Raw genomic sequence first — 18,252 nt, forward strand, 5'->3', positions numbered from 1 at the left:
TGGTTTGGTTTGAAACATGCACTATGGAATGAGTCCTTTATTATCTTATTATCTTTAGGGAAGGACACAAGTTTAAAGGGGTTTCATAAAGATTCCTACGCTTACCTGAGAAGCAGGAGACATGTAGAGAGCAATGAGAAACCGACGTGAGACTACAGGCACACCTCGGAGATATTGCGGGGTTGGTCCCAGGCCACCGCCATGAAGCAAACGTTGCAGTAAAGCGAGTCACGAGAATTTTCTGGTTTCTCAGTGCATGTGAAAGTTATGCCTGCGCTATTCTGTAGTCTGTTAAGCATGCAATAGTTTTATGTCTAAAAAGAACGATGTAATTAAAAATGACTTCATCGCTGAAAACTGCTAACCATCATCTGAGCCTTCAGTGCATCGCGATCTTTTTGCAGGTCTTGCCTCCATGCTGAGGGCTGCTGACTCATCAGGGTACTGGCTGCTGAAGGCTGAGTGCCTGTAGCAATTTCTTAAAATAAGACAACAAAGAAGTTTGCCGCACCGACTGACTCTTCCTTTCACAAACAGTTTCTCTGTAGCACGCAATGCTGTTCGATAGCGTTTTACCCACAGTAGAATTTCTTTCAAAGTTGGAGTCAGTCCTCTCAAATCCTGCTGCTGCTTTTTTATCTAAGTTTATGTCATATTCTAAATCCTCTGTTGTCATTTCAACAATCTTCACAGCTTCTTCCCCAGGAGTGGATTCCGTCTCAAGAAACCACTTTCCCTGCTCAGCCATAAGAAGCAACTCCTCATCTGTTAAAAGTTTTATAGTGAGATTGCAGCAATTCAGTCACATCTTTAACCTCCACCTCTAGTTCTGCTTCTCCTGCTGTTTCCACCACAGGGGGAAAAGCTTTCCCCCACTGAAGTCTGAACCCCTCCAAGTCATCCATGAGGGTTGGAATCAACTTCTTCCAAACTCCTGTTAACGTTGATATTTTGACCTCTTCCCATGAATCATGAATGTTCTTATTGGCATCTAGTATAGTGAATCCTTTCTGGAAGGTTTTCAGTAGACTCTTCCTAGATCCATCAGATGAATCACTACCTAGTGCTGCTATAGCCTTACAGAATGTATTTTCTAAATAATAAGACTTGAAAGTCAAGATGACTCCTTGATCCATGGGCTGCAGAATGGATGTAGTGTTAGCAGGCGTGAAAACAACACGAATCTTGTTGAACATTTCTGTCAGATCTCTTGGGTGACTAGGCACATTGTCAATGAGCAGTAATAGTTTGGAAGGAATCTTTTTTTCTGCGCAATAGGTCTCAGCAGTGGTCTTAAAATATTCAGTAAGCTATGTTGTAAACAGATGTGCTGTCATCCAGCCTTTGTTGTTCCATTTGTAGAACCCTAACAAATATAATAATCGTGAAAAAATTTGAAATATGGCACCAATAGACTTGCCTGACACAGGGTTGCTACAAACCGTCAATTTGTAAAAAATTCAGTATCTGTGAAGTGCAATGAAACCAGGTATGCCTATATTAGAAGTTAACAATCCAACTTGAAAAGGGGAGGTACTGCTCCTACCAAGACTCTGATAATGAAACGTGTGGACCCTCTTTCAGCGCCTGATCTTCTTGCAGTGAGAATAGATGCCAATATGATTCTGAGTTGGGTCACCTCATTTGCATTTTTCCTAAATTCCCCAAAGGGCAATTGTTGATGCCTTTTTTTAAATTCAAAAGCATTTCCAGACAGTTTTAGATTTTAACCATCCTGTGGGTTTCTGATCATTGCCTTCCCACTGTGCGCTGGGAGGAGCGCTTTCCTTGGTGTCCTTCATTCCCAGCCCCCAAGAGTGGGAGTTGCTTTGGGGGACACCAGCGCCATCCAGGGCTGCCCACTGGGTGGGACAGGAGCAACTTTGGAGGTGCTGGCTGCGGCAGGCAGGTTGGGCAGGGCAGCTCCCCAGAGGCGTGCTGGGGTGGGGTGCACCGTGTTAGCTAGGCGGATGGGTAGTGACAGAATGCTGCCCATGACCACCTGGCCAAGTAGGCGGAAGGAGAGAAAAAATGGCGCCCACCAGCCCTGCTGTGCTCGGAGAACTTTCCACTAGATCCTGCCCCTCTGGCACATGCTCTAAAATTAGTCAATGAATCACTTTTCTCAGACAACCCAGGTGCTTTTCAAGCTGCTGCCTCTGTGCTGGGACTCAAAGCAAGTGAGTTTGTGCGTGAACCCCTCAAGAGTGGAGTCTTGGTTTCCCACAGCCCTCGGGCTCTCCTGGATGTAAGCCCTGCTGGTTTTCAAAGCCAGATGTATGGGGACTTGTCTCCCCAGTGCAGGTCCCCCAGGCTGGTGAGCCTGACATGGGCTCTGTTGGACCACTCGCTCCTCGGGGGGACCTTCACAGTTGTGATATCCCTCCCCCTGTGGGTCAGCACGGCAGGGCAGTAGGTGCTAACTAGACCACTTCTCTGCCCCTCCTACCCATCTTGATCTAGCCTTTTCTGTATATGTTCCACTGTGGAAAATCTGTTCTGCTATCTTCAGGTCATTCTCAGAGATAGTTGTTTCATTTGTACTTGTAGTTCTGGTGTGTCCGTGGGAAGAGGTGAGCTCAGGGTTTTCTAGTTCACCTTCATCAGGAACCTTGAAAGAACTTGATTTAAACTTCTTCCAAACATGTGCTGATTTTCCACCTCTGTGAAAATCCTCAAGAATAGGTACCATACTTGAAAGCCTTATCCATTTTAGAAAAAACCCTGCACACCAAGTGGATGTGGGGTTACTAGGAGAAAACAGATCCAGCCATTCTATCCCACATCAATTTTGGAGGGGTGGTATTGGGAATGATGGTTCTTACTTTTGAACTTCTAAAGTTCAGCTGTTATTGGTTTGTAATGGAAGAAACCACCTGTTATGTATAAGCCAGTGGCCCACAGAGTAGTTGACGTGGCTGATACAGATTTGACCCTTCAGATTTGTTAGCAGTAGGGGCCTTAGGAAATGGGAGGCATATGTGTGTCCGTATGGTGAAGGGTTCAGTGGCCAATTAGCGGGCCAGAACAAGCAGGCCAGACAATGTGGAAGGCTTGCAGACAGCTTGTAAGGTCCCACATGAAAAGTCATCCTCCCAAATGCCAGTAACACTCTTTTTCTGACCTCATTTTTCCAGCATGCATGTAAATGCACTGATTTACAACTTTAGGAGTAAATCCCTTGTGTTGAAATGGAAATGAAGTCTAACACCTTAAAAACTCCAATAAGCACAGTTCTTCAATGATGAGAATCTCTAGATGCTTTGGATTAGGGCACTGCTGTTGTTTTGTATTTTTTCTTACATAAGCTACACTGATATCAAACTCTCATCCTGCACCTAGGGGCCAAGAAAACACATGTCTGTTTGAAGCTAGACCAGCCTTTTAGTCTTTTCCAAATTTCAAGAGAGGCCTACCCTAAGGGGGTGAAAAGCTTAATTCTAGAAAATGGAGAAGTTGTTATTGACCTTATTAGCATTCCTATCTGAAGTATTGCTGTGAAAAAATTATGTATAGCTGATTCACTTTGTTATAAAGCAGAAACTAACACACCATTGTAAAGCAATTATACTCCAATAAAGATGTTAAAAAATAATAATAATAAGACCCTGGACTTCCCTGGTGGCTCAGTGGTAAAGAATCCACCTGCCAGTGCAGGAGACACGGGTTTGATCCCTGGTCCAGGAAGATCCCACATGCCGTGGAGCAGCTAAGCCCGTGCGCCACAACTACTGAAGCCCACGTGCCACAACTACTGAGTCTGCACTCTAGAGCCCGTGAGTCACAACTACTGAGCCCACATGCCACAACTACTGAAGCCCACGCGCCTATAGCCCGTGCTCCGCAACAAGAGAAGCCACCGCAATGAGAAGCCCACGCACTGCAACAAAGACTAGCCCCCGCTCGCCGCAACTAGAGAAAGCCCGTGCACAGCAACGAAGACCCAACACAGCCAAAAATAAATAAATAAATAAGACCCTAAGGCTTTTGGGGAGCCTTCATAAGGAATGAGCTTGGGACCTTATTAGGAAAGTTAAGAGTAGAAAGTTCTCATGTGCTTTGTGCACTTCAACATCTTTATCTGTTAATAGTGGGTCCGTATTAACCTAATGATATGAGAGATTTGTACAAACAAGTTGTTACATTTGACAGGAGAAGTGTAAATGTTACCTTATTATACAAATACACAAATTATTGTTTCTTGTTTTGTGATACCATATGCACTGAAATCCATGTGGAATAATATATTTTGCATTATGTTGAAATCTGAGAACTGAGTTTAAATATGTAGCTTTTAGCACCTACATTGTTCATTTGGAATTGTGTTCAGTGTTGTTAACCCTCTTGTTAATCGGAAGTTCATGTATCTTCACTTATTTTTCTTTCTTCGTCATTTTTTTAGCCTATGATCTTAAGCCCTCACTGAGATGACTTGAGAGCCACCTTAACGAGGTGTCTGTAATAGCGGGAGCTGGGTTGAACTATTAAATATACCTCAGGTGGTAAATGTTATTTTACTGTAGAAATGTTTAAATATAGATTTGGAAGGGTGCTTTCAAATGACCCTAAGTCCAAACATTTCTCCTTACTGTTCACATTTGTTAAATGAAAGTCACTTACATAAAAGAAATCCTGGTGATATTTTACACTTGAATATGTATCTATTTAGTGTTCACTCCACTGTTCTCTCTGGGTTCTAGGATTGTATTGAACCTCTGTAACGTAGTTTTCAGATATAAATGTGTGAAGATATTCCACTGGGTGGATTTTCAATATACACCTCAAAATATTTCCTGAATGTTTATCAGTCTGTTGCCAGAGAACACGCTTACTTTTTTGTCTCTCTTTTCGTATATCTCTCACTTAGGCTACCGAGGACAGAAGGGAGAAAGAGGGGAACCGGGAATGGGGCTCCCAGGGAGCCCAGGTCTTCCAGGGGCCTCAGGTAATAGTGATATTGTCTTCACAACATGAGCAAACCTCCCAAAATAGGAGCCATGCCTGCTCCCCGATGGCCCTTAGGTATCGCTGCAGGTGACACTGAGTGACCCACATTGCTTGGAGGGAGGGAGGAAGAGCCATATGTTGACCCGCGTTCTGATGGGGTCTTTTATTTCATTAGCTCCGGGCCTGCCAGGCTTACCAGGTGCCCCAGGGCCCCAGGGCCCCCCAGGACCCAGTGGAAGGTGTAACCCAGGAGACTGCCTGTATCCTGTCTCTCACGCCCGTCAGCAGACAGGTGGGAAATAACCATACCTGAGGAAGATTTGATTCCCAGCCATCCCTCCTCGCTGTTGGAGCTTTCTTAGTACTGTCAGACCCTCATGATTCATGGGTGACTTTTTTTTTTGATGTAGGCCAGACATTAAAAGCAAAAATTGGAATCCTATTCCTATAGTAATGGTGATATCAGCCTTTTTAGAATTTTTCCAAATTCATTCCATATGTCTTGTTTCACCATTATTATGATTTTTATTCAGAGTTTTCTATGAAATATGCAAGCAAATCATATCATTAGTTCTTCCTCAAGAGGAAATGACATCTTGTGATTTAGCAGACTGATGGTGATGTACGTTTTATAATCTCATCGACTTGTATTTGGCCTTTGATTTCTGAATTTTAAAGTTTCGGACTTATCTGGAAGTTTTCTTGGTGTTTAAATTTCCTATCATTGCTAAAAATCTCATCACCTTTTTTGATGTAGTGCGTTGCTCCTGCTGAATGTTTTTTGACTACTTTTTATAGCTTAAGAATTCTTATACCATCCTGTATCCATTCTACTTATGCAGAGAAATAGATAGGCCATAAGACCTTCACTTCATAACTTATATTTTGGAAGAAAACCCAGGCGGCTGTTTTATCAGGGAGCCCAAAATCCTACCATAGCCAACTGCTGAAATGTTTTTGTCGATTCTGTGTAATGAGCTCCATTCAAAGCAATCCCACCGGCATGAGTATGTCCTGCATAAGAAGGGAGGAAAGAAGTCAAAGCCCAGCCAGCACTGTGGCCCCTTCACTGAGTTTCTCATTTGGGAAACAGGAAGCTGTCTTCCCTAGGAGGTATCTGGTGGTGAAGGCACCAAGCTGTCTTCGGTACTTTCGAAGCTTAAAGGGCCTCGCAAGGTCTTTGGGCCCCTGTGTCCATTATCCTTCTGACCTCATCACTCTCAGAGTTTAAGAACCAGCCATCAGAACAAAGGATGGGACTTGCAGCGACTGGAAAAGAAACCCCCTTGACCTAGGAGATGAATGTGTGGTGTCAGCAGATGCATATTGCCAAGCCCAGAAGCTCTGATGGAGAATGACGTTTCTCAGAAGCTGCAGCAGGAGATGCAGGGCAGAGAAGGAAAGCCACGAGACCCAACATGCAACCAGCGCCGAGACCAAAGAGCCCACGCACTTCAGGGAAACAGGCGCTTCCCAGACCACGTCCTCTGACCAGGAACGAAAAGATGTGATTGCCAACAACATGGCTAAACGGTTCTTCTACTGCCTGGCTCTACATTATATTGAGAAGCTGTTGGTTGAAAACGATGGATTTCCTAGGACACTGAGCATGAGGAAATTGCTGGAATCTAAGTGGTGGGTCCCAGGGGTGCTGAGAGCAAGCCCCCGGAGCCCTCCCGCTGCAGGCACCCCATCCCGAGGCCGCGGGGCAAGTTGGGAAAAGCTGCGAGCCGGGTCTTGTGGGGAGCGTTGCTACGTGAAGGCGGCTTTGTTCAGATGCACCCAGGGTTTGAACTGGGTTTCACTGTAGACGGATGAACTGCTGGTCAGGTACTGTCTACATGGCCGTGCGCACATGCGACCTTTTCATTATTTCGTGTTGAACGATGCTGTATATTTCACTTCCAAGTTTATTTATTTTCTTTTCCAGGGTCATTTTATTTATTTCAAGTGTTGCTAACTTTAAATTGATTTTCTTCTTCATTTTCTTTCCTGTGCAATACCTACAATGGTGCTGTGTTCTAGACTTAACACAATCAGAATATACATACACATTTTCTTAGTAAAATGATCATTTATTTCCCCCCCCCCCACCAAAATGTACAGAGATCTAAAATCTGGTGCTATGTGTATATCTTGAGCTTTTAATTTGTGGAGCTTTAATTTGTTGAATTTTCTGAAAGCTTTACAACTCCTGTGCCACTCATTAATTTACTTGAATTTGTCATAAAGCTCAACATTTTATATGTTTTCAGAGATTATTTTTTCAAATTAGTTAATAGTTTGGTTATCCTTTTGCCTCTTTGCTAATCCGGAAGTATTTATTTTAGCATTTTACTGTTTTCATGAACTTTTTTGCTAATGGTGATCAATGTATTTTTGTTTTCTTTGAGTCGATCCCTTCACAGACATAAGAAGACTCGGCTCACTTTCTTGTTTTATCAATTCTGCTTATTTTAATTCCAGAGAATATGTCACGTATCCTTTCTTACAAATGGTATGTTTGTATATATACAAATCTTTCTTGTTCTAAATTCCATTAAGGCCGGGCTGGTTTATTCCTGTTTCAAGAATCTGGACTTATTCAGCTGGTTTTAGGAGTTGGTGCATGTTACAAAGCAGAGCTGTCACAACGACACAGGCTGTTTTTTAACCACCGGCACACATGACTCAGTCTACCTGGGGCGTAACCAGGGGAACAGGCTGTGTCACGTGGAGGGAGCCTCTGCTCAGCTGCCTGTGTGTCCACCGTCTCATCTCTGTACACGAGATGCGGCCAAAAGCAGCAAGAAAGCCTGAGTCCAGCTAACACAACACCAAATAAAGTGGAGATTTGGCAGTTGCCTGATTCTTCTAACAAAAAGAAAGTGGATAATTAAGGCCCCAAAGTCGGGTGTGAAAATTTCCCCTAACTGGCTGGGTGGTTGCCAATTCTCTTGTATTGTTTTTGTTTTTTCCATTCCAAAACCTTCGTTTACTTTCACACAGACGTCAGTAATGTCCACAGCAGGGAAGAAGAATGACCACATTTCCTGAATTATCTCTTGTTTGGACTCCAGACAACATAAGTGTTTAAATACAAAATAATTTTGGCCATGATGGCTATTAAAAATTAAAATTGTGTTTGCCCTATATAAGTATGTTTGATTTCCAGTCTAACATTTTGTACCAAGATCAGTTAACACTGTCAGATAGAAATCCTTCTATGCAAAGAACAAGATATGACTTCAGTTAATATTTATGGCCTTTGGAGCCTAAAGGAAAAAGGAAGAATAATTCATGAGTTTGTTCATTGTTCTTTCCTACTGAAGACATTAACCATTTTTTTCATAACCGTAACAGAAACACAGCCAGTCTTAACCTTTGAAATTTTTCACCTCATGATCAAAGTAATTTAATTAATGACTTTGAAGTATTGATAATCCCATATGCTTATTTCTATGTTTCATGACATTGTTGAAACTTTAAAATTGTAGTCACTTTTATTATAGAACTTCAGTAATTATCTTAAGATGTGTTATCTGTAAAAGATGCCATTTGATGTTTGGGTTATAAAATAATTTTTTATGAATATGTTTTAGGAATTAAATGAGATTTAGCTTTTCTGCAGTCTTTCTCATCTGTTGAAAACCTGTGATATACCTCCTTTTGTCCACAAGATGGTGTTTAAGGAAATTTGTATCAGAAGAACTGAACAGACTTGCAGAAATACAAATCTAGAAACAGTTTAGTGGGCAACAACTCAATCAGAACCTTTGCTTTTGCACTTATTCTTTTTTACTTTTGTAAATAATTTCTTGTTAATTTGTGTTTTGTTATCTTGTTTTGTTAATTTATATTTTTCTTCATTTTAAGTATCTTTATGAAGCAGGCACAATAACCCTTGATTTGTTGGCTGTTTCCATTTTATTTCATCAGGGGATTTATATGCCTAGTTAACTTGCAAATTTACTATTTGTAACTTTAGTTTGTACGCTACCCTCATGTTTTAGTGATTAACATGAAAACCCTCAAGGAATCATCTTACCTTCTAAACAGAATAGAAAGTCTCTTTTGGCAAATAGAATTTGGCTTATCACAAGAAGTAGACCATTTACAGAATTAGACAATGTCCAAATCTCCATATTGTTCAAAGTACTTAAAATTTTACAATTAGATTTGTATAATTATATTTTTCTAGAAATGTATCACTATTTACAAAAGTAAGATAAGGAACACTATTTTTCAAGATACCATTTAAATTTTCCTAACACTGGTAATAATATCCTGATACTGAGAACCTCCAGGTTAAGTTATATGCTTACGTTTTTTCCAGTGAAGTCTCAGAATAGTTTTGCAGGTTTGTTCATTGCTCTCATTTTTAACTTATTTTTCACATTTGTCCGTGTCCACCTTCTTAAGACACACAAGTGTTTATTGTCACTGCTTCCCGTGTTCTTTCCCAATACTCTAGTGTGGAGGGTCAGACCCCTTTTTATACCCCTCTCTCTCTCTCATGGGTTACACGGCCTTCCAAGAGGGGGAGATGCAGACAGAATTGGATTTGTGTCTTTTACGCCTGTTACTTCAAAGCAACTTAGCCCATTGAATTGTATTCATTCATTAGTTGCCCGGTAAAGGTAGCATTAATGACATTAAATGTGTTTAACTACTAGCAGTCTCAGGAAACAAGACAAATTGATAACTTCAGTTTTATTGTGCGGTATAGCTGGAGCTGTAACCCAAACATTCCACCCAGCCAAATCATGCCAAGGTAACTGGTCAGGCTCGTTAAATTGAATGAAGAACCAGGTGAACACAGAAAACTCATCCAGAGAAGCAGACCCAGAATAGCAAAAATTTACCTTGAAGATAAGACAGGCTTATAAAACCAAGCTAAGTCTAAGAAAATCTAAATGGAAAAAATGTCGTGTTCAGAGCCAGCAGTGAGTGATACAGGTTACAGCTCAAAGAGTTACCTACCTGCTTCATGAATCTGTCAAAAGAGAATATTAATAAAGTAGGAGATTTCACTAAACTTGGGGGTAGTTCAGTAAGCTTTGAGTTTATCAGAAGGGTGTGTGTCATTTGACGATTATAAGCATATGGGTATAAAGATGCTAATTACATGACAACTTTTTATCTGACTGTATTATTTAAAGTACATTTTAGGGAAAAATATTTTTCAGTGTATTAATGTATTTAAATTCAGATTGTTTTATGGCATATTTTATAACTATTTATTTTTAAGATAAGATTTAGGATGCATTCTTTGCCCATTTTGTTTGTTCTCTGTCTTACCTCATCAAGCTCTTTAATTCAACATACTGATGTGAAGTGGAATGGCGCTAGTTTTATGCTAGATCCCACGTGGATAGAATGCTTTGAGGCCTAGAGTCCTGTATGTTCATGATGCATAATGAGCTTGTCCCTTATCTCAGCAACAAAGGATTTGACCATAAATTGGGGAATTCTGAGGTGCCGTTGTTAACAGCATCTCTTCTTTGGCTGAAGGCTCACATTTCCATCATTCTGATGGGTCTCAACCACAGGGCAGCTGCAGAAGCACTCACATGCCCCGCGTGAGCCACACGGATGCCCGAGGAACCTGCAAATGGGCCTGTTGCAGGGTTTGGCTCGACACCATGCTGGTGACAAACACTTACGTTTGTCACATGAATCAATGCTTAGGTCGTAATAAGTTTATAGCCCATCTCCAGGGCAGCTCATAAAAAGCTTGGTCTAATGATTTCGGATGAGAATTAAAAGCAGAAATAAAGGTCAGAGAGTAGTAGCCAGGCCTTTGTGACTTTTGTCCCACAAAGTGATCTCCTCAGTAAATCACGTGGGCTTGAGCAAGACAAGAAATGTCACAGTTAACTTTTCTCATAAACATAAGCTCTTCCATCATGAGTGACAGGCCAATAGGCGACAAAAGGTTAAATACACAGCATGTTTCCGTAACTGAAATGAATCACATGAAAACATGCCAGTGGATTTAGATGTCCGCCTAGACTGGGAAACGATTTATGTAGTTCTTAACTGTCCTGATCCTCAGGTCCCCTTATGACATAGTATATAAATTAACCGTGTGCTAAGATATCTCTAAGATATTTTCAAATCTTTTCATACGAGAATTTTCAACTTGGAGGTCAGAGACAATTTCAAATAAATCTTAAAAAAAGTTAGTTTCTTGGAGCCAGTTTCCATCATTTGTTCTCTCTCTGGGTATTCTTAGAAAACTTGGCGTCAAGGGCAAGATGTGAAGGCATTGTTAAGGGGAAAGTTAGCATGGATTCCCATTTATTACGATTAAAAATAGGATCGGTCAGCATCCTCTTTCTGATAACCAGATCTAACAAATACATTACAGTTCCTCTAGTTAATCATTTAAAGAGCATTTGGGCATGTGTATTCATAGTCATACATTCTTATGGTAAACCAATTTTGATTTAATATTTACCGAGCCATATGCATGAATACTGCCATGTCCTAGATCACAAGCTCACTAACAAAGACTCAGTACACCACTGAAAAGTATCTATTTTACTCTAGGAAAAAAACAGAGAGACTTGACGTATATGTATTGAACACAAATGTTCTTCTTCTAAAAAGATATTTTAAATAATTTATGTCCATTCCCTGTTTGTAAACAGCAGGATTACTAGTTGGCTAGTATTTTTTTTTTTTTCTTAATATTGCTTTTTCACACCTTCTGCCAGGGCTCCCAGAAAATGTTTAAAAGCAATTTTCTTGATATTTGGTGTGATTTTATGTATTTCTAGTGATCTTCCCCCTATATTGATCTATTTTTAAACTCAGAGATGTTGGATATCAGAGAGGCTGTAATAGCCAAAAAATTAAATACTACAATCAGAGGTGATCTTCTAAAGCAGGGATTTACATTCAGCTTATTTCAGGCTGCAAGTAAATCAGATTTTATTTATGATGTTTAAGAATAGCAATATTCGTTTAGTCAGCTTGAAGTATTAAGTGTCCATAAATAATCACATCTATCATGAAACTGATGTGACTACTCATTCATACTCTTCTGCTAGACAAAGTCAATTATCCCAAACTATGCCAGGCAATTGATGTGCTCCGTCACCCTGGGAAGTGACGTCCATAGTTTTTAACCAACCTGTCAGATCTTTGGGATGAAAATCAGATCACGATGCCATAGAAGCACTGACTGGAAATAAATCATTTGCCCTTGAGTAAGTGACATGCCCGTTTTCTAACCACCTGTAATTATTCACACACTCTTCTCAGCAATTCTGACACTTCATCCAACTTTGAAAAATATCCCAAAGGTTTTGAAGATTTCTGTTTTGCTAGAGAGAGAGATTTGGTCTAATTCAGTATTCATCAACTCTCTTTCATGGAGAGGATTTGTGAGATGCTTTTCTTTGCAATTTCTCAGTCAAGTATTTACTGCTTCTGTAAACTATTTGACCGAACTGGATTTACAGTGGATTGTTCCCACCATTTGGAATGTGCTCATTTTGCCCAATCTCTCTGTAAGTGGTTGTTTCCAGTCTTGCTGTATCTGTGAAGCTTGCTGTACCGCCTTTTGTATATCAAGTTTGGAGAACAGTTGATTCAACTTTTCTTTGAAATTTTATTTTTTTTTTAATTTTCTTATGAGTATGAAAGTATAGAACTGAGAAACATATTTATTTGGTTATCTAATTTTTCTTTTGTTGTATTTGACTATGTTACTCCAGTTAAAATAAAACCACCTTGGTGAAAAGACAAGGCAATTTCTTTGCATTTATTTGATTATATGCCACAGTACCTGAAAAGGTTTGCCATTCATATGAAGGCAATTTTAAGTAGTTATGACAGATGTCTCTGTTTCCAAAGATTCTCTCTTCCCCAAGAAGGAAGGCCATCCTTCCCAGGGTGTAAATGGCCCTGATCTATTGCAGCCAAGTTGGAATTATTTCCCTTAAACACAATCCATACCAGAAGCACAGAACTAGATGCCGTGAGCAGTTTTAAAGAATCCCAAGTACAGACTATATAATGATTGATTTCACCAAACGAATCGGGCTAAAGTTTTTAAATGTAGAGAAAGTACACCCGAGGAAAAAAAATGGCATCAAAAATCCTATTGGGGCTCACTCCCCTTGACGTGAGAGAATTGAGTTCCATAAACTTAAAAAGATATTGGCTGTTTGGAGTGCAGTGCTATGGCCTGGGACAAGTCAGTTGTACGCACTGTGATGTAAAATGAATATATTAAGTCTGATGGATAGTTAACATAGATGTTGTTGATAAAACAGCAGGCCAATGTGATTATGTAAGTAGTAATAAAGTGCCTGAGTGGTCAGGCAATACCTATCTTATTGATAAGAATACAGTGCTTCAGCTGAGCTGCCTTTATAAGAAAAACGGCAAAACACAAATCACTTTTGCATCAGTGCAGTTCTAAATAGGAGGGCGCTAACGCACCATTGAAATGAAGTCAGTGGTTCCACTCCTAGAAACCAAGCAAGGCTAGGCTTAGGGGCCCCGTGAACTCTCTGACATAGCATGCAAGCAGATTTGCGTATATTGCATTTGTGCGTTCTTCTGGGGTATGGGTTCATAGTTTTCATTTCATCTCAAAAAGGTCCATGAAGCCCTCCCCATCTTCCCCCAGTCCCCCACCAAACACATACGTGCAAAGAACTCTGTCACAAAACAACACCCTCTGGGGAACAGTCAGGGCGTTTTAATTTCTCTGTAGAATAAATCACTAACACTATAAACATACGCCTACAGAAATGAGGAAAGTTTTGAGTATCTAATCTCAGTGACTTTTTTTCATTGAACATGACTATAAGAAAACATGGCAAGAGATCAAGAAACCGTATTTATTGCTTCTTTGGTACAACCAGAGACATTACCTCAAACCTTTAAAATAAATAATCTCATCAATAAAACTTACAAATGGCAGGATGTTAAGATTCCTTCTTTGCTTTCACACAGAAGAGCCCGAAATAGTAGCGGGTTTGGGATACAGTACAGTTCAACAAAAATTCAAGCTGATGCGAGAACCCACACGTGCACCACAGAAACCGCTCCCAGCATCCCCGGCCCTCCCGAGAGCCCAGTGATGGGGATCTTGAGCACCAGCTCTATTGACGGTAGTGGGGTTTCTTCACAACTAGACTGGTAATCACAGAGCTGAAACTATCATCTGAGAACAAGCTCGCCATAAAAAATGAAAATAACTACTGCAACTGAGGTAAACCAAACAGCTGTTTTTGTTTATTGGCTCAGTGGCCCATGACATAACACACACGGATAGCACAAGGAAGTTCAAGATCCTGGGGACAGGATTGTCAGTTCACTTCAAGGGAAGGTTTTATTTGTTTGCTTGATTGTTGACTCTGTGGCTTCACTCCAAGGAAGAGGAAAGAGGATTTATTGAATAGCACCATTGTTCTAAACCTGATGGTCAGGTGGGACTTCTATCAATAGAATAACATTGAAGGTAATGCACCGTCACCTGTGCCCTGGCTTCTGGGGGTGTTTCTCCTCCAACCCCTTCGCCAGGCATGGTTTGTGCAGACAGCCATGCTGCACTAAGCCTTTGATTGATCTGGACCTTTGCTATTCAATGCCCGCTGCCCAGCCTGTAAGGTGCAGGAGGCTGGCTCGCAGAAACCAGGAGGGCCAGGAGGTCCTGGGGGGCCGGGTACACCAGGGATGCCTGCCACCCCTGGGGGGCCTCGCTCACCATCCCGGCCATTCCTCCCGTAGCTGGCGGGACCTGGGTCACCTGAAACACACAGAAGATGCACATGTGAGCAGGGGTCCCCTCACGGCTAGAGACGCAGAAGGCACTGGACCCTCCACCCTGCCCACCGCCCGGCAGCGTGTACAGAGGCCCTTAACAAACGCTTTTATAAATGACAGAGGATCATTAAAGCAGATGATGATGATGATGATGATGATATCATAAAATTCCCTCATTGCAGTTGGGTTGCTTCAAAATTAAAAGTGTTAGGAGACCTCACCTCTCTCACCCCTATTTCCATCAGAGGAGCTGAACTGCACAGTATGGTAGCCTCTCTACACAGACACCTACCGAGCCTGGGAACGTGGCCATGTCAAATCGGGGATGAACCGGAAGTGCCAAACACATCTGGACTTCGATTTTTTCATAATTCATTAATAACTTTTGGACTTATTACACAATGAAATTATAATATTTTGGACACAGTGGGTTAAATGATTATTAAATCATACTATAAATATACACATTAAATATTATTAAAATGAATTTCACCTGATTCTTTGGACTTTTCTAACGTGGCTACTAGCAGATTTAAAATTCTACACTCAACTCATGTGGCTCATGTTGGGTTTCTTTGAACAGCACTCCACTAGCAGCTGCCCTTATTTCTAGTGGGTCCTCAATTTCCAGGCAGGGAGATGTACAGCTCGGTGTTGGAAAGATGCAGACAGGTGGCTGGAAGTTCTAGCTCTGCCATTTATGAGTCAGGTGACATCAGCAAGGCACTCACCTCCCCGTCTCTTCCTCTACAGGACGGATGATGCCTGCCTGATAATTAAATTCCGAGCCTGAATGCACCCGATAAGCGGCTATTAGAATGTTACTGATTCATGTCTCTTAGAAGACTGTGCAATGCACCCCGCAAAGCTCCTGGAAATTCCTCTCATCAGGGGCTTTACCCCAACGGGAACTACACGGTGTCCTAGGTTTCTTGGGGGCGTCGCTTTCTTTCTTCAAGTCCAGAGGTTGTTTGGTTCACCCACGAACCAGTGAGGCACGGCTCCCGTAACCGAGAGACATTTCTGCTGAATGTTTACTTCATCACACCAGCAGCGCTGTCATACTATTACTGCAAAGGTGGCAATAAGACAGCCGTGTAAAAGGAACCGTCTGTGCCAGGATAATACGGTCTTACACAGATCCTCATTCGTGTCAACTGTTTTAACTTGGCTGTTCAACCAAAAAGTTGAAAACCAAATCTATATGTTCAACTATATATTTACTTAGGTTTCCTTCCTTTCCTTCTTTCTTGGTGGTTTTTAGTTTTCTTTTCCTATTTTAGTGGTCTTATTACATGTGCTTTTTGTTGGTCTCATTACAGTGATCTGGTCTTATTAAGCTGTCTTATTACATAGCCCACATACTTTTAGAAGGAAACTAGGTTAGAGATCCTGCTTAAGATATAACACCTCATTTTTCCTGCTTTATTTACAATTAGATCCACACAAATCAACATTACAGGACAAAACATTACTAAGTTTTCAGAGAATAATTATCTTTGATTCTATACATCGCAAGGCTGTAGACAAGCAGATGTAAGTAATTTCCCTTCATTTATCCCATGAGCTTTCATTTGACCGTAATAAGTTGTGATGAAGCAGATGATTCTGCGTTTCCCTCTCAAGACAAGGCACCTGAGAAAGTCTCTCCCTAATCCACAGCACCCATCAACAAGGCTTCAGCAGAACCGTGCCTTTAGCAGAGCCTGTTCAGATCTCCTGGCGCTGGGACAGTTGAAGGTTAAGTTGATCTTTTAAGGATTAAAAAGATAGGTCAGATATAAATGCATTTAAAAGCTGATTTTCATGCACCCTATCAGCAGAGCTCCCACTGAGACATACCAGGATGCCTTAACAAAAATCAGATCAAGATTAGGAGGAGAAAACGCCCAAAGGAGAGGTGGCACATGCAGTGACCACAGGGGCAGGGAGTGTAGGTTGGGATGGGCAAACCGCAGCCCATGAGCCAGCTCCTGTGTTGTAAGCAGTGTCATCAGAACACAGCATGGCCATTAGTTTCCATGTTGCCCCAGCTGCTTTGGCACTACAAGGGCACAGGTGTGGGCGGTAACAGAAGCCACCTGGCCTGCAGAGCTCAAAAAATATGGTCCTTTACCCAAAAAGTTTGCTGACTCCTGATGTAGTAAAGAAATTCGCCCTCTGTCTTCACGGGAGACCACAGACGTAATGGAAGCTGTAACACATCAGGGTTATGGAGACAGCAGGAAGGGCTGAGGCATGCGGTGACCTGGAGAGTGGACGCCAGCATGTTCCTGCTGCCACGGCGAACACGGGCCAGGGCTGCCAGACCTCTGGTCATTTCAAGAGCAACTCAGAAGCTGAGTTTTTAAATAAACAGCTCTCAATTTTTAGCCACTAATTTACTTTTTTAACATGTGTAACGCCAGCCTCCTGCCTAAGACCTAAAATTTCAGGGAGTTTATTTTCTACTACACAAGCAATATGAAAAAGCAGAAGGAAAGCTTTTTTTCAAGATGAGTTCCCCCATTTTAACACACTCCAGGAGAGGGTGTTTTCAATGACTGAGTTTATTCCAGATTCCCACTCATCCTCCAAGGAAAGAGTGGATGAAACCGTCCTGTCTGCCCTGGATTTATTCTAAGAAAAGCACGTCGAGTCCAAGTCTTCCTCTGGCAAACACAGCAAGTTGCCCTTTGGAGCGCTGGGTAAGTCATCCTCATCCCCCCCAGCATTCCCTTTACCCTGTGCCACTCACTTGCGATCCCACTCTCCTGGTGTGTAAACTGAAAGAATGAAGGTGAAATCACGTCCAGAGTCACACAGTCACGGGGCTAGAAAGCGCTGGAGTTAGAAATGCGGGCCCTGGACCCCTACTGCATCCTAACTGTGCTTCCACACCCACTGATTTGCTAACTCTGACAAGGTGCATGCATGAGTGTGTGTGTGTGTGTGTGTGTGTGTGTGTGTGTGTGTGTGTGTGTGTGAGTGTGTGGTTTAATTCACTGAGCCTGAATTGACTGAGAGGCAGAAAGAGACACAATAGCCAAGCATTACTAACGATTCTTCTGCAGCTCTAACTATCACAAGTGACTAAACCTATTTTTCTGAGGTTTCACCCTGTAAAAATGGCCAGAGAAAAAAACCAGCCTTCCCCAGCTTATGAGTTTCTGGTGAGCCCTGACCCTGGGCATTTACCCTCCAAGGTGCTCTAAGACTATTATGTGGGAGCCAAATTTGGGGGTGACACCAAGTCATTCAGGAAGTCCAGCAGCTGCATTAGCAAATATTTATAAACCACTTTTCAACTCTTATGAGGAAGAGAAAGCAAGGATCTGAAGTGTTCTCATTCTGCTTTGCCCACCTCATGGGTGTGTTAGCTACACTAACTGCCTAATGATTACACAGTTTTCTGAAATTTCAAGGACCTGTAAAATGTTATTGCCAAACTTTTCATGATTTTTTTTAAAAAAATGAATGTCTGTGCCATTCTCTGAGCTGACAGGAGAGGGCAGTCGTGTTACACTGACAGTGGCGCATCTTGGCTGGAACATTCTT

At 41.7% G+C, this 18,252-nt stretch overlaps 2 protein-coding genes across 5 annotated transcripts in view; one reads left to right on the top strand and one right to left on the bottom strand.

Moving 5' to 3' along the window:
• The window catches only part of COL19A1 (collagen type XIX alpha 1 chain), a 374,472-nt gene extending 360,787 nt beyond the window's left edge, over positions 1-13,685 (top strand). For all 3 annotated transcript variants that reach the window (XM_082405049.1, XM_082405048.1, XM_082405047.1), the window contains 2 exons: positions 4,868-4,945; positions 5,123-13,685. In XM_082405049.1, coding sequence (XP_082261175.1) covers positions 4,868-4,945; positions 5,123-5,250 — 206 coding nt within the window. In that variant the 3' untranslated portion in view covers positions 5,251-13,685. The remainder of the gene's footprint in view (positions 1-4,867; positions 4,946-5,122) is intronic.
• An 82-nt stretch (positions 13,686-13,767) lies between these two features.
• COL9A1 (collagen type IX alpha 1 chain) overlaps positions 13,768-18,252 on the bottom strand; it is a 95,470-nt gene continuing 90,985 nt past the window's right edge. For both annotated transcript variants that reach the window (XM_082405062.1, XM_082405063.1), the window contains one exon: positions 13,768-14,698. In XM_082405062.1, the coding sequence (XP_082261188.1) occupies positions 14,502-14,698 (197 nt within the window). In that variant the 3' untranslated portion in view covers positions 13,768-14,501. The remainder of the gene's footprint in view (positions 14,699-18,252) is intronic.

Source organism: Balaenoptera borealis (assembly GCF_965194805.1).
Source record: "Balaenoptera borealis genome assembly, chromosome: 9".
Classification (NCBI taxonomy): domain Eukaryota; kingdom Metazoa; phylum Chordata; class Mammalia; order Artiodactyla; family Balaenopteridae; genus Balaenoptera; species Balaenoptera borealis.